The sequence below is a fragment of the Arachis ipaensis genome, chromosome B3 (assembly GCF_059453495.1).
Source record: "Arachis ipaensis isolate K30076 ecotype BB chromosome B3, ASM5945349v1, whole genome shotgun sequence".
Lineage (NCBI taxonomy): Eukaryota > Viridiplantae > Streptophyta > Magnoliopsida > Fabales > Fabaceae > Arachis > Arachis ipaensis.
Window position 1 is genome coordinate 113,441,704 of NC_142438.1, and position 16,205 is coordinate 113,457,908.

Genomic DNA, 16,205 nt, shown 5'->3' on the forward strand with positions numbered 1-16,205 from the left:
TTCTTAAAATAAGTTGAGAAGAGAAAAGAGACAAGTATATTAGCACTAGAATACGTCACGTGACGTCAACATAAATATCATATAATATTAATTATATGATTGATAATTAGAATAATTAAAATGGTTAACAATTAGTATAATTATTTATTAAATGTTGATTTTCATATAATTATAAAAAAAAGACTTTCTTAAAATAAGTTGAGAAGAGAAATATGTATACTGTCATCAAAATACGCCACATCAGCATTATTAACGCCAGAATGTATCCTGTTATAAAATAATATAATAATTATTAATTATGATATAGAGAATGCTAGAGTTCCTAAAGAATTTTGTAAAGAAGTGGAAAAAGCTAAAAAAAAAAAATTCATATGGGGTGAGAGTCCTACCAAAGAAGAATACACTATATAGGATGGAATACCATTTGTCTTTCAAAACGATAGATTGGATTAGGATTTAAAAGATTCCAAGAGATGAACGAAACATTTCTGATGAAGATTGTATGGAGAATTATCAATATATGTATTTTTTTTAGTCGAAGAAATTACTAAAATAGTATCTAAAAGTTTACATTAATGATAAATAAATCTTTAAAAGATTTAAAAACGCGATAAAAAAAATTAAATATTAAATATATATTCTAAAAAATGATTTTAGATATCAGATTTCGATATAAACTTTTGCAAACATTATTAAAAAATAAGATATTTTCATCTTTAAATTTTAGTAATTTTATATCGAGTAATTTTTAAAAAAATTATTGTAAATGATCATATTCTTTTGAAAAATAAAAAATCTAAAGATTAAATTTTACTTTAAAATTTTTGTATATCTTTTAAATATTTATTCAAATATTATCATAAAAATTTAGGTCAAATAAATAAATTATTTGTTAATATAAATTTTTTTATTATTTATAAAAAATATAATATTTTATGAATTATTTTTATTATATTTTTAAATTATTCAAAAATTATTTTATTTATAATATCTTTCAGAGACTTTTTTTTTTTTTTATTTGAATGTTTGGAATATCGAATTTTGTTAGTGGAGAGGATAAATTGTAAGAACTAAGAACTGCATAACGTTGGTCAAACTTTTTTTCTTTGTAGTTTGGACTTTGGACAACTTTGGGTCAAACTTTGCTGGGTTACAAGTTAGTGTCAGTTGGCAAAACCCTACATGGGTCGAAGGTTAGCGTTTATGCACCTTGAGAAACGTATAAATGGGATCTTATTTTATTGTATCTTATTTTTCTGTTCTGTTCATTTTTTCAAAACCAAAAAAATAAATAAATAAAAGAAGACAAATGTTCTGTTCAGTTCTATGCTGCCGCTGCATTTCCATCTCCAATTTTGCATGCTTATTGCATAGGCATAGCATAGCGTAATTGCACTATGTGGAGGGTGTAAGGAACAAGAGCAGTGCCGTTAGGGTTCCTCTTTTTCCTCTACATTTTCATGATACGGTTACTACTATTCACATATCTCGGTGATGCGATTCCATCACAATTGACAGCGTAGCAGACTAGCTGTCCCATGAGTAGAACGGTGGCAGAAGAAAAACTAGGAATGAAGTCAAGGATCACCAATTCAAATGCTTGAATTTACACAACAAAGTGAAGAGTATGCACACAAACCTATCAAAATTCATCCTTTTTTTTTCGGTCATCAAGATTCACCACTCACTCCTCTTGATGCTTTTGAAAACTCTCGAACTTGGATAAATGTCAATATTATGTCAAACCAAAGGTATTTTCGCATCTTGCTTTATAGGATTGGGATTAATCCTTGTTGAATTAAGATCTGATGCATAATTCCACATGTGGAAAAGTCAAATAATTGATAAAGTTGCTAGAGACAGAGCAAATAAAGAGGAACTTAAGACACCAAAATTGGGAATATAGAAGCACACCAAAAATGAAGGTGTGTGAGTGTGAGGAAAATGGAATTTTAATTAGATTTAGTTTTCAAGGTTTACATAATCAACATGTATTGTCGTATCAATAAAAATAACTAATTTTCAATCGTGACTGAATATGACTGCATCAAAATTAACTCTCTTGTTATGCTCTTCTTATATTATTGCTCTTACTTTTGTTTCAATATCAACTGTAAGTAACTGAGATGTGTGATTTCAAAGTCCATACGAAACATCTCAATGCATCTCAGGTGTTGCCAGCTGCATAGCTCAGGTGTAAGTAACTTTCATTTTTCCCTTTCAATCCCTTTGACTCATCCATTTCTTTTATTCCTACATTAGTATGAATTACTTTCATGTTCGTCATGGTCACCACACTATCTTGAAATCAAAGCATTGTGGAATGGATATTAATGGAGATTCTGCAAATAATCAGCTTTCTCTATACATGGGGTAGTGGTAAAATTTTTTCCCATTCAATTTAGTATTGATTTTTCTTCCCTCCTTCGCTTTTACAGATAGAAGCCAAACGCCAGATAAGCTGCGAGGTACACAACGGTGGTTGTTGATTAATAGCTAACAGGCTGCAAGTCTCAACTGTTAGAGAGGGTGTGGACTCATGATCAACTTGAGATCAATGTTGGCAGGCTAGTCAAAAAGTTTGTCATCTTTGCATTAATTGTTTTTGCGTGGTTGATTAGTATTTCGTTTCTGGTTTATATATCTGTTGCAGTTCAATTTAATTACCTTTGTTAATGATCTCATATAGGTCACAACAATGATAACAATCTTTCTAAGAACAACTGGTTATTTGATAATAATCAAGTAGATTATGTATGAAGCACTGTGTTTTTCGCTGTTGAAGGTTTATCGGAGTTTAGTATTTTTCTTTATGAGCATATAGTGAATTAATACTATAGTGCTTACTGCATCATCTTATGTCCTCGTTTTGATTGGACTTCCACAAGAAGATAGACTTGCTGCCACTTGTAGCATCCAATCTCAATTAGATATGTAGATGCATATATAAGAAGGTAAACTAGTTGTTTGGTGCCATGATATTACCATCTAATGTTCCTTCAAAAATGTTTAAAAGCACATAATTACAAAATGAAAGTTGGCTGGTTTCCTCATACACATTTTTCTTCCTCAGAAATACATAAGACTCAGCCATCCAGATCTGAGCTCTTGAGATCTGTACTTGCTGCTGTTTTGTTGAGGTAAGTTTTTTGTGCATCACAGTGTTCTCAAACTTATGCTATTTACTAATTTTGTGAAGGCAATAAAAGAAGTCAAAATAACACCAATTCAACTTTCTTATCTATTATTGGAGGCTGTGTACACTATGGTTTAATGGTTCCCTACATCATGTTCTGTTTCTTAAGAACAATAATTCATAGTATATGATCCAATCATGTTCCTTTCTTTTGGGTCAGATGGTACACTTATGTTGAGTGCTTTATAAAGTGATAAAAATAAAAAAAAAGGGAAAGTCCAGGAGACCAGCAGATTTATTAAAATTTGGCTAGCACTTAGCCAGCAGAAGGAAAATGAGTGATTCTCCACCATTAGATGAAATCTCACACTATTAAATACACTATTGATGGCTAATTGATGGCTACAACTCACAAATTCTGCTGGCCCCCTAGCACTCCTCAAAAAAAAAATTGGCAACACATTGTCATGTGTTCATCTGGTTCACTATTTGTGAAAATATTTAGGTTTCTATAGGAAGTGACGTGTTTTATATTATCTGTGTAAGCAACTGTTGTGAAAGTATCCAACTTGATGTTGATTGCTCAAGTACATTTAGTTTATAAATTCTTTTGATACATGCACTTCAGCAAATTATAGAATCTAAATTTATGTAAAAGATATGAAGTTATATCATTAATTTTTGATCAACTTGTCTTGTATCTTATTTTAGTGAAGAGAATATAGTTTAATTTGTCCTTGCAGGATGTCCGATTCAGCAATCACCTTGATGGAAACGACAAACCCAAGCACAAATGACACCTCCCATTGCAGACAAAGGCCTCACTTCCACTTCCATTACTCGTAATAAAGTTCATGGCCACTAATGTTAAAAGTAATGACAAAATATTCATTTTTACGTTTGTAACTTTGTATGCACAAAATAATATAACTTCGTATTAATTCATTAATTGTACTTTTAAATTTTAAATAAAAAGATACTGGTACAGGTACGATCATTTATAATTATCAGATATTTGTTCTTTGGATACATTAATTGACGATTATAAATTTGAATCTAAAATCTCATATCTCTTATTTAAATTTGTCACCACTAATTCATATACTTAATAGCTTTTATTTTTAAGATATTAAACACATGTAATAGTTTACCTTTCTCCTTTATCAAATTATATATACTAGTAATTAAATTATATTTATACCACAATATTCTATACTTATCGGAAAAAAAAATACTCATAATATTCTGTATTTGTTTATTCGATCATTATCATTATCCTATTAAATATCAGAGAATCTAGATCCCGTGTGGAAGGGGTAGCGGAGTTAGGTGTAAGCCGTTGATCAGCATTAGAAAGCGGGCCCCAGAAAAAGTGAAGGGTTGAGATGTGACCTTGAAGAATAAAGAAGTAAAGGAAGGGGTCAAAGAAGTAATTTAAGATGAGAGGAATTTTCAAATTTCCGTGCAAGTGTTTCTCGTACACGTAAACCCCCGCACTGGGCAACTGGCACACCACATCATCGTGTCAAATAATCAGCTACAGCAACTACTCCCGCAGTTTCTTCTTCTTCTCCTTCTCCTCCTCCTCCTCCTTTTAGCTGAACAATAATCTTCGATTTTTCCATTCTCACGCGCCCGCCCTCGCCGTAATTCTCAATCGTTAGGTACGAAACCTCCATCGCCAATCCTGTCTGCTGATTTCATATCATCACTCCCTCGCATATTCATCTTCTTTGCTTTTCAGTACAGCTCCACTCAACTCATCGATTACTCCCTCTTCATCTAATTCATCAGCTTTTCTTTCTTTTTTTTATGATTATTGTTTTAAATATAATTTTCTGAAATCTCCTATGAGCTCTATATATGCTACGCTTTTCTTTTGTTTCAATCGAAATCACAGCGTAATCTGATTGTTGTTGAATCTCGTCTCTTTACTGCACCATGTCCTATTGCTTCTGTTTGTTTCTTTTTTCTTTGTTTTTTTTTTCCTCCGAGTTGGTGATAGGTTTTGATGAATTGGATTCTATTCTGGAAAGTAGGGTATTATTACTCTCTTTCGGTGGCGGTGGAGTAGCTTCCACGCACTATTGTAAATTTCCGATAAACAGATAACTTTTTTCCTTTGCTTTTTCAATCAATTTGCGATGTGTTTAGCTTAATTATAATCCTGCTCTTGTACTTGATTAATTATTAATCAATCTGAGGTAACTGTGAATATATTTGTGTATATGTTGATAAAGGTGAAATAATGCAATCAGTGGCAATAGTGATATTTTGGTGCTGGAGATAAGGGGCGATGGGCGGTTGTTGCTGTTGTTGTTCTCCCAAAGTGACCGAATTGAGCGCTCCAACTGCATACTACTATGTTAGTATCCTATTTCATTACTTGAATTTCATACTCTTTATCTTCTGCTAGCTCTTGTCTAACTTGATTGCTTACTCTCTAACAACCCCGAAGGAGAAATTTTATGACTATTCAGTTCATGTAATATACATGACTTTTTGAGTTGTTTACAAATTAGAACCGAGTTTGCTACCTGCTAATGGGGGATTTTGGAGTGTTTCCAGTGAACTCTGTCCATTTGGAGGAAGGAAAACGATTTGTCCTACAAAGTATTCAGTCTATGGTTCACCATGATCAAAAGTCAAACATTAAACTACCTAGAAGTAATTGGTGGCTGTGGAAGTGGACTGTGATCTGAGACAGATACCTGCAATACCAAGTTTTCAAATGCCAGATTTGCAACTTACCATAGGGGGTTTGGCCAACCGCCTCCCGAGCTCACCTGAGCAATTCTTAAGACTCAAAAAACCATCAAATTGGTTCACTGCTGATCATCAAATGTCATCAGTTGTCTTCTTGAGAGACTAATTTGATGTTACTTTGAGACCAGTTTAATGGCATAACTTGACAATAAAGGCTAGTTTGATGTATTCATAAATGAAGGGCCAGCCTTAGGACAGATACTTTCAGAGTACCACCGACCTAGCCATTTACTAACATGTAACATGGACCTTTAATTATTTTGATGGGATTTTAACGTCTGCTTCTTGTATTAGCTTATCATCTCTTTCTGCTAATTATTTTCTATTGGCCTCATCCAGTGTGTTATAATGTTGCTTCATTTGTTACATTCTATCTGCAGTACCCAAGAGCATCAGAGGAGCATGTTCCACTTTCATCTCACCCGGGTGCTGCGTCTGCTTTCTCTGGGCGACTCTTAGTTGATACTAATCTAGATACTTCAAGCCCCGATACTTACAGACCACCTCCTGCTCCTATTCCCTTCAATGTCACCTTAGGTACCACTCACACACCATCTGTGGCTCAAGAAATTGTTGGAGACAAGAGTAATGCTTCCTTACAATCTACGAATTCTAATTCGATTCAAGAACCAGTTGCTGGAGATAATCATGGGACCTCAACTAAATTGGAAGAGCTGAAAGAATCAGAAGGCAGAGCTCAGACTGATTTAGAACTCGAGTCAACTAAGGATTCTGAGATTGAACTTCCAAAGTTGAGAAAACCTATAAATTTAGCTGAAGAGGAGGATTCGTGCCCAATTTGTTTAGAAGGTAATATTATTATGCTTCTTTAGCTGGCGATACAATTAAGTCATTTATCATGTTGCGACATTTATTCTTGGTTGGTAATGAGTTGTTGATGTATGTACATCTTTTTGTAGAGTATGATACAGAAAATCCAAAACTCACCACCAAATGTGACCATCATTTTCACCTTGCATGCATCCTGGAGTGGATGGAAAGAAGTGAAACTTGCCCTGTGTGTGATCAGGTTTGTCCTAATTAATTACTTTACGTTTCCTTTATCATAATGAAGTTTTCCTATGGATATGACACTTACCGAAAATTTGTAATGCAGGAAATGGTTTTCAACCCTCCCATTGAATAATAGATGTCAACTTAGGGGGTTCAAACATAGTATGTGATACAGTTTGAGGAGGTTTCAACGTCATTGGTTGCTATCTTGCCAACCGAATTATATGGGTGTATTTTGATTGTTTTGTTCTTCTGAATTACCTGAGGTTTTCTTCCCCCCATTTTTTGTGCAGAGTCCTTTGTGTTGGTTACAGGAAATTAAAGGAAAGTAGGATGTTATTGTTTAATAGTTCTCAATTAGAAAGTTTAAAATAGTGTTGAGTCCCAACTCCTAAGTGCAATTTATTGCATACATTATGTTAGGAGACATGTTAATTACAAAACAACGATGCGTTCAATATGATTTCCCGTGCTGCTTTTATCGTGTATTATTTAGGGTGTTAATATTTTTGTCAAAGAATGATAAATGCTTTCACTTTAATCGTCTTGCTTCTCTTAACATTGATTCAGAAATCAGAACTAATTAAGATGCCTTGTTTATATAATTTAAACAGGAGGGTTGAATTGCCACCGCTGGCATCAACCGTCCTTCCCCAAAAATATTCATTCAATTAAACTAAAATGAAAAAATATTCATTAGAAGAAAAGAACAAGTTATAATCATTTCGTAAAAAGGTAAATGCTGAATTGAATGTTTTTTTATAGAGTGAATACCCCATCCGGTCCCTGACAATTATCTCGAAAGGACAATGAGGCCCCCAAGAAAAAAAAACACCCAATTCAGTCCCTGATAAAATTTTTTTGGGACAGATTAGCTTCTGTGCTAAAAAAAATAACATTTATTTTTTTTTGGCATAGGGGCCTCGTTGTCCTTTCGAAGTAATTGTCAGGGGCCGAGTTGGGTTTATTTTTTTTGTCAGGGGCCGGATTGGGTTTTTTTTTTTGTCAGGGGCCTGGTTGTCTTTCGAGGTAATTGTGAGGGCTGATTTGGGTTTTTCTCTTTTTTATAAAGATAATTTTAAGGCATTTTATATGAATGTTCACGGTATCTTAAACTAAGATTGTGTTAAGATTGCATTTTGCATCTGAGCCGTCTTTACTCCATCAAATGCAAATAAAAAAAAATTATACTAGCAGTATAGGTATGGGATGTTGGCATGTTGCAAACACCACTACCATGGTCACCACAATCACCAATAACCCTCTTCACTAGACCACTACGCTAACCACATAATCAACACTCTTCTCTTGCGAAGGAAACACATAATTAAGGTTGGAATTTTGCTTTAGAAATCACTCACGCTCACTCACATTCCAGTAAATTTCTGAGTCTGCTTCGAGTCAATTTTCTGTAGGGTTCCTTCCACTTGTTTTCAATTTTTTCATTTACATTTTCTGCAAACTTTACTTTTCTTGCAAATTTATCTTTCAAGCAACATTTAACATTCTTGTCCAATTTACATTCATGCACTTTGATTTTTGGAATTCAAAGTCCTTTGATTTAATCGAAGGCTATTGCTTTATTTAAATTCAATGCAATTCATTTCAATTTCAGTCAATTTATTTTCAAAGTCTTTACTTATGTTTTCAAGTTGTCTCGAATCTTGTCTAATTAAAGGCTCTTTGATGCACTTTTAGAAAACTGGTACTCGCAAAGAGTAGTAGGTTTTGCCCCCAAACTATTAGCTATCGAACCACCATCGATTTGCTAAAAATCGACAAAACAAATTGGCACGCCTGATGGGACAGTTTTAAATTTTAAGTGTGTCAAATGATTTTGGTGTAATCATAGTGTATGCAATTAAGGAGTGGAAAGATTATATACATGGCGGAAGAAGTTTCGAATGTGAATGGTGGTTCATCCACAAATGACAGTGCACTAGTAGTTGTACAACCTTCAGACGTTACTTCACGTTCGGAAGGTGTGGTTGCAAGTGAAAGTGTGGCGGTTATTAATGTGCATGCTGGAAATAATGGGCGTAATACTCGTCCCTGTGGTAATCCAACACCAATATAGCCCCAAGTAACTGCTAGTTGGCCTCCTTATGGCCTTTCTCCAGCTTATACGCCACTAGTAAGTGGCTTTGGCACTCCAATCCGATTTGGAGATGCAAGTGGAGTAAATAATGTTCAGATTTCACAACAACATCCTGAGTAATGTGGGTTCTACATCGAATGCTTCTAATTCAATAGCAGCATTTCGACAACATATAGAAGAAAGTCATAATGATTTCGTCAATTTATTGACTCAACAAATGACTACAATTCTAAATCCCATGATAGCTGATCACGAAACGAAGTTTGATCGTCTTGCGAGGCAAGTCGAACGAATTGCGCGAATCGTTGATTATGATGAAGGGGAAAGGCAGAATGCAAGAAGAGCTAACGAGGATTTTGAAATTTTGTTTCAAAATGAAAATGATCTTAGGGGAAGAGAAAATCCTCAGTTAATTCCTCGTGGTCAAAATGCTGACGATGTCTTGGCTCGATTACGTGCTAACCAAGTCGGTGAGCGTTATCAAGTCACAAGAATTGTGAAAGATGTCCTCAATCGGGTTGGATTAATATAGGATTTGTGAAACGACCCCATTTTGTGTCAGTTTTTTTCTCATAATGTTCAAATGGCTGAAGTGCTAAGAGGGGTAAAAATCCCCAAGATAGTTACAAAGTTTGCTGGAGAAGTTAGGGAGTCAACTACTGAACATGTTGCTCGGGATTGGAAATTTGGCTAATGATGAAAATTTGAAAATGAAGTTTTTTCCTTCATCATTAACAAAGAATGCTTTTACTTGGTTTTCAAATCTTAGACCGAATTCAATGACAACATGGGCTCAGTTAGAGAACGCTTTTCACGCCCAATTTTATCGGGGAGAACTAAATGTGGCAGTTACCGACTTAGTAGCTTTGAAACATAAAGATGGTAAAACCATCGATGATTTCATGATTCATTTCAAAAATGCTAGAAGTCGATGTTATGTTTCTCCCCCTGAAATCAAGGTAGTAAAGATAGTGATTATGGGGTTAGGATTTTATATGCGACGAAAGTTACCTGATGTTCATATACATGACTTGGCTCATTTGGCTGAAAGGGTCTGTCAGGTTGAAATTCTAAAAAAAGAAAAAGAGAAATATAAAACTGATGAAAGGAAGTTAAAGAGTAAATCTTTCTCTTGAAAGGAGAAAGTTTCTTATGTGGCAATGGAATCCTCTGATGAGGAGTTCGATTGGGAAGCAGAAGTTGATTTGGCTGAACTTAAGAAAGGTCCACCTTACGTTTGTTCCTTACTTAAGAAAATCCCAAATAGTAAAAAGTCGAATGATTTAAAACAGAAAAGTGGAAAAAGATATAGTTTCGATATTTCAAAATCAGATCATATATTCGATGTGTTGCTTAAAGATAAACAGTTAGTTTTACCTGAGGGCAGAACTTTGCTTTCAGTGAAAGATTTAAAAGGAAAACCTTATTGTAACTTTCATCAAGCAACTAGTCATTCGACTAATAACTGTGTCTGTTTCAGGGATTTGATACAAGAATCTATCACGGAAGGGCGATTAAAATTCGATGATGGAAAGAAAGAAATGAAGGTCAATTATGATCCCTTTGATAGTAAAGCCAATTTTGCTAAGCCATATTTTGGTGTGAACATGGTTGGGATGTCTTACGACTTCGATGTGGCCTTGGGGAGTTTCGAATTGGATGTCTGATCTGTTTACCCTGGGGCAGGAGGTGGGTTGTTAGATTTTTTAGTGCAGCAAAAACTGAAAGATCGGGATGTATATCTATGTCCTCGATGCAATATAGTTTTTGATGTTGAAGCCACTGCAATTTTCAAGAAAGAAAGGATGAAGAAGGAATTGGCACACAAGGAAGAGCAAGCTCGCCAGAAACATCCAATTCGATGAGCAGAGGGACAAAGTTTTGGTGGCCCCCAGAGGAATGTTGCTGTACCTATGAGTCGTTCTCAAACTCTGGGTGTACAGTGGATTCGTAACTACCAAGAGTTCTAGAATAGGGATGCTTAAGCGTAACCCACAGTGGGGTCATAGAGGTCCTCCTCGAGGTCGATATCCTTATTTTTGTGGCCGAGCTAGAGGGTACCAAAGTGGCAGAGGAAGAAGGGGACGCTGATAAACCATTATTTTATGATTTATATTGTGTTTAATTGAGTGGTTTTATCAAGTCTTTCACCCGCTTATTCATATGATTTGCATGTATTCACAATTCCTTCCTAAAATTATTCTATGATTAAAAATTTGCTTCCTAAAGATCTTTTAATTGAATATTTTTATTCTCCTTTATACCATTCGATGTCGTGATTTGTGTGTTAAGTGTTTCAGGCTTCATAGGGCAGGAATGGCTTAGAGAATGGAGAGGAAGCTTGCAAAGATGGAAGGAACACAAGAAATTGAGGAGATGACCAGCGAAAAGTGACACGGGTGCATGGCTCATGCGACCGCGCGAATGGAGGAAATTGCAGTGACACGCTCGCGTGCCTGACGCGAATGTGTGGATTGGAAACTACACGAGTGACGCGAAAGCATGGACGACGCGCACGCGTGGCACGGAAAATGCTGAGTGACGCGAACGCATGGACGATGCAGTCGCATGACGTGCGCGATCTGCAGAATTTACAGAAGTCGCTGGCGTGAATTCTGGGCCGCGTTCTAACCCAGTTTTCGGCCCAGAAACGCATATTAGAGCCAGGGAACATGCAGAGACAACACAACTCTCATTCCAGATAATTTTTAGTTTTTAGTTGGGAGATCTAGAGAGAGAATTCCACCTCTTTCTCTAGGTTTTTCTTTATACTCATAATTTAGGATTTGAAGATTTTGGCTTTGGTGATTGAGAAGAGTCTACCTCCGGAACTGGTCATTCTAGTTTGTTTACCTACTTTTTACTTATTCTTTCATATCCTTAATTTATCCAGAGTACAATTGGATTATTTTTAGAGTTATTTAATACAAAGACTATTTTTATTTATTTTTATTAATCTTTTTGATTATTGTTTATCATGTCTCTTTTTATTTCCCCTCTTTATTTTGTGAAGTCTACATTTATGATAATGGAGTGGTTCATCAACTTGATTGGGAGTTGATTAAAAGGAGAACCTTGAGTTGGAATACTCAAGAGTTCAATTGTAATTGGTTCGTTGTTGGTTGGCTTGTTAGTCACTAACTCTAATCCTTCCCGAGGGAGAGGATTAGGACTTGTGAATAGAAGTTGACTTTTAACTTGACTTTCCTTCATTCGTTGAGGGTTAACTAAGTAGAAATAACTACTAATTATTAATTGATCTTGAGAAAATTCCAACAAGGATAGAACTTCCAATTAATCTTCTCCCGGTCAAGATTTTTATTTAAATTACATAAATTCTCTGATTTAATTTTTTGTTTATCAAACTCAAAACCATTTTGGAAAACCTCCGATTAATAAAATAGGACATCTTTCCGCAACTCGTTGGGAGACGACCTGGGACTCATACTCCCATTATTCTAATTCTAATTTTGTGACAACTCTTTTCTAAATTGACAAGTGGATTTTTGCTGGTTAAGAGCTGTACTTGCAACGCCATTTTTCTTAATAATTCTTAATCTGTCAATTTTCACCACGTCAATTTTTGGCGCCGTTGCCGGGGAGTTGCAATAGAGTGCTAAGTTATTGATTGGAATTTATTTATTTACATTTTATTTTATCTTGCTACTATGAGCTGCATGTTTCTTTCATTGAATGACGCATTCACTTCCTGATCCAAGCTTGCCAGTATTTGATCCTGAGATTGAAAGAACTATTTCACGTATAAGGCAAGCTCGGCGTCGGTTAGTCCTCTCCGAGGACGAATTTGAAATGTCACTTAAGGAAGAAACAAGCTCCCTTTCTACTGATTCGGTTGATTTACGTGCAGGTGACATGGCAGCACCTAGGAGTTACTATCCAGGAAGCTGGAGACCCTGATTTTACACTGCAACCGTATCAAGCGCATCACCCAGCGGTGGCTGTGGATTTTGAAATAAAGACTGCACTACTCAACTTGATGCCCAAGTTTCATGGCTTACCTGCTCAAGAGCCTATCAAGCACCTTAGGGATTTCCAGGCAGCCTGTTCTACTGTCAGGCGTGATGGTGCAAATGAAACTTCTATTTTGTTAAAAGCCTTCCCATTCTCTCTTGAGGGAAAGGCGAGAGAGTGGTACTACACTCAACCCGGAGCAACTGTTTCTAACTGAGATACGCTTAGAAGAGAATTTTTGGAAAAATTCTTTCCAGCTGAAGTTACTGATAAACCGAGGAAAGACATTTTCACGATTGTTCAGGACGAATCCGAGACTCTCTACGAATACTGGGAGCGCTTCAACGATCTTCTGGAAGCATGTCCCCACCATATGATTGACAAGATAGTGTTGCTCGGCTACGTCACACAGGGCATGAAGCCTCAAGATAAGACAACATTGAAAAGTGCTAGCAATGGGTCTATGAAAAAGTACAAGACCACTGACGAGGCATGGCAATTGATCAGTGACTTAGCTGAATCTACTCGGAATCACAGGCAGAAACAAAGCCGGTCAAAAGCTATTGCAGAGGTATCTTCTAGCAAAGAGACTACTGCTCTAACTCAGAGTATATGTGAAATGACCAACTTATTGAAGCAGATGCAGTTGAGTCAACAGCAAGCTCAGCCCTCTCCACCACAGCAAAGCCAACAGTTGGTTCCATAAAGAGTATGCGGAATCTGTGCTAATTATAGTCATTATACTGATGAATGTCCGCAGCTCCAGCAGAAAGACAACACTATGGCAACCACTCATAACTTCTATGACCGCCCTAATCAAGGATACAATCAAGGTGGCAGCTACAACCATGGATGGCAGGACAATTCCAACCAAGGTGGTAGAGATAATTCTAACCAGGGTTGGAGGGACAATCATAACAGAGGAGGAAGAGATAACAATGAAAATCAGAGGTGGAATAACAATAACAACATCAGACAGCAGAATCAGAATCAGGCCTACAGAGCACCTCATCTAAGGCAGCCTCAAGCATTTTAGCAGACCCTTCAGATCACTTATCCCTCTTCATCTTCTAATGATGAGTTACTACAATCTATTGATCAAAGACAGCAGGCCATGAAAAATAACCTTACTTCTACTCTAAATGGTCTGAACTCTACCTTGCAAGCTCTTGTCTCACAGATTGGATCACTAAATAACTCCAACAACCAGCCTTTAAGCTCCAGTGGAATCCCCTCTCAACCATTACCCAACCCCAAGGGTGGCATCAACGCCATTATCTTGAGGTCTGGAATCACACTACAAGGGAGGAATCCTAAGGAGCCAAAGCCGCTTGAACACGCCCCAGCTGAGGACATGGTTGAGGTAGAGGATGTTGAAGAAGAAGATGAAACACAAGGCATGGCTGAAGCTGAAGCAACCCAACCAGGGAATACAGAATCCCAGCAAGCTGAAGCTATAAGAGACGCCACTCCTATCCCATTTCCACACCTTGCTAGGAAAGCCAGAAAGCAGATGAAACTTGATCCCAAAATGGTAGAAATCTTCAAAAAGGTTGAGGTAACTATTCCCCTTTTTGATGTTATTCAGCAAGTACCTAAATACACAAAGTTTCTAAAAGAATTGTGCATACATAAAGATAAAATTAATGAATTAGAAACTATTCCTTTAGGTAGTTCTATATCTGCTTTAATGGGAAATATACCTGAAAAATGTAGTGATCCAGGCCCATGTATGGTTAATTGTACCATTGGATGTGTGATATTTTCTGACTGTATGTGTGATCTAGGAGCGTGCGTGAGTATTATGCCCTTGTCTATATATGATGCTTTAAGGCTTCCTCCCTTAAAAAGGTCGGCAGCTCGTTTTGTGTTAGCAGATAAAAGCATTATTACAGTGGTTGGGATTGCTGAAGATGTGTTAGTGAGCATTAAGGGGATCACGTTTCCTATTGACTTCTATATCTTGGAAATGTCCCAAAATGACTCAGGAAAGCCTTCATCAATCCTGCTTAGAAGATCGTTTTTGAAAACTTCGAAGTTCAAGCTGGATGCCTTTTCGGGAACCTATTCTTTTGAGGTAGATGGCAGAACAGTGAGCTTCAACCTGGATGAAGCTATGAAGCATCCTCCGGAAGATCACTCCATATTCCAATGCGACATCATTGATGATATTATAGCTGCAACTCACCAGGAAGAAATGGAAGAGAGTCACCTGGAGCAAGATCCAAGTGTGGGGACACCCTCTGAACATACTGAAGATTCATTACCATTTTCACTAGTCCCAGATGATCCAGAGCCAAGCCAGGAGTAAAAAATGGAATTAAAGCCCCTTCCTCCACACCTCAAGTATGCTTACCTTGGGGACAAGCAGAAGTTCCCAGTTATCATTGCGAGGGAGCTCACTTTCCAACAAGAGAACAACTGCTTAGTGTATTGAGAATGCATAAGAAAGCAATTGGATGGAGCTTGGCAGATATAGTAGGCATCAGCTCTCAAGTTTATGAACACAGAATATTCTTAGAAGAAGGAGCAAAGCCTGTCCGACAACCTCAGCGAAGATTGAATCCAACCATCTTAGAAGTTGTCAAGAAGGAAGTAACCAGACTACTTGAAGCAAATATCATTTACCCCATTTCAGATAGCGAATGGGTCAGCCCAGTACAAGTGGTGCCCAAGAAGTCTGGAGTAACAACAATAAGGAATGAGCAGGGAGAACTTCTGACAACCAGTGTACAGAACTCATAGAGAGTTTGCATTGACTACAGGCGTCTCAACCAAGCCACTCGCAAGGATCATTACCCCTTGCCATTCATTGATCAGATGCTTGATCGCCTGTCAGGTAAATCTCATTACTGTTTTTTTAGACGGTTATACAGGTTATTTTCAAATCTATATAGCTCCTGAAGATCAGGAAAAGACTACTTTTACATGTCCTTTTGGGACTTATGCTTATAAGAGAATGCCCTTTGGCTTATGCAATGCACCAGCCACTTTCCAAAGGTGCAGAATGAGTCTTTTCTCTGATCTCATTGAGACCTGTATGGAAGTTTTTATGATGACTTTAGCATATATGGTGATTCATTTAGCCTCAGCTTGGATAGTTTATCTAGAGTATTGGACAGGTGTGTTAGTTCAAACCTTGTTTTAAATTTTGAAAAGTGTCATTTTATGGTGAAACAAGGAATTGTTCTAGGACATGTTGTTTCTGATACTGGTATC

At 36.6% G+C, this 16,205-nt stretch overlaps 1 protein-coding gene and 1 long non-coding RNA gene across 5 annotated transcripts; both read left to right on the forward strand.

Moving 5' to 3' along the window:
- The first annotated feature begins 1,060 nt into the window (after window positions 1–1,060).
- On the forward strand, window positions 1,061–4,145 carry LOC107634572 (uncharacterized). 3 transcript variants are annotated; one of them, XR_015907297.1, is made up of 3 exons: window positions 1,061–2,954; window positions 3,074–3,140; window positions 3,880–4,145. It is a non-coding gene; the product is annotated as an uncharacterized LOC107634572 (long non-coding RNA). The 3 variants fall into 3 exon arrangements; XR_015907299.1 differs by having other exon boundaries at window positions 1,069–2,579; XR_015907298.1 differs by having other exon boundaries at window positions 1,071–2,567.
- Window positions 4,146–4,582: 437 nt separating this feature from the next.
- LOC107630771 (RING/U-box superfamily protein) lies at window positions 4,583–7,376 on the forward strand. Of its 2 annotated transcripts, none has more exons than XM_016333998.3 (5): window positions 4,583–4,800; window positions 5,377–5,501; window positions 6,283–6,712; window positions 6,823–6,932; window positions 7,020–7,376. In XM_016333998.3, the coding sequence occupies exons 2-5, from the start codon at window positions 5,433–5,435 to the stop codon at window positions 7,047–7,049; spliced, it is 639 nt and encodes a 212-aa protein (XP_016189484.1). In that variant the 5' UTR covers window positions 4,583–4,800; window positions 5,377–5,432; the 3' UTR covers window positions 7,050–7,376. The 2 variants fall into 2 exon arrangements, with proteins under 2 accessions (XP_016189484.1, XP_016189485.1); XM_016333999.3 differs by having other exon boundaries at window positions 4,600–5,225.
- The last annotated feature ends 8,829 nt before the right edge of the window (window positions 7,377–16,205 follow it).

Bases quoted from the DNA above. Each gene is read 5' to 3' on its own strand.
- LOC107630771 (XM_016333998.3), top strand. From the start codon at position 5,433: ATGGGCGGTTGTTGCTGTTGTTGTTCTCCCAAAGTGACCGAATTGAGC. The intron at 5,502-6,282 runs GTTAGTATCCTA...TTCTATCTGCAG, and splicing joins CTCCAACTGCATACTACTAT to TACCCAAGAGCATCAGAGGA. The intron at 6,713-6,822 runs GTAATATTATTA...ATCTTTTTGTAG, and splicing joins GTGCCCAATTTGTTTAGAAG to AGTATGATACAGAAAATCCA.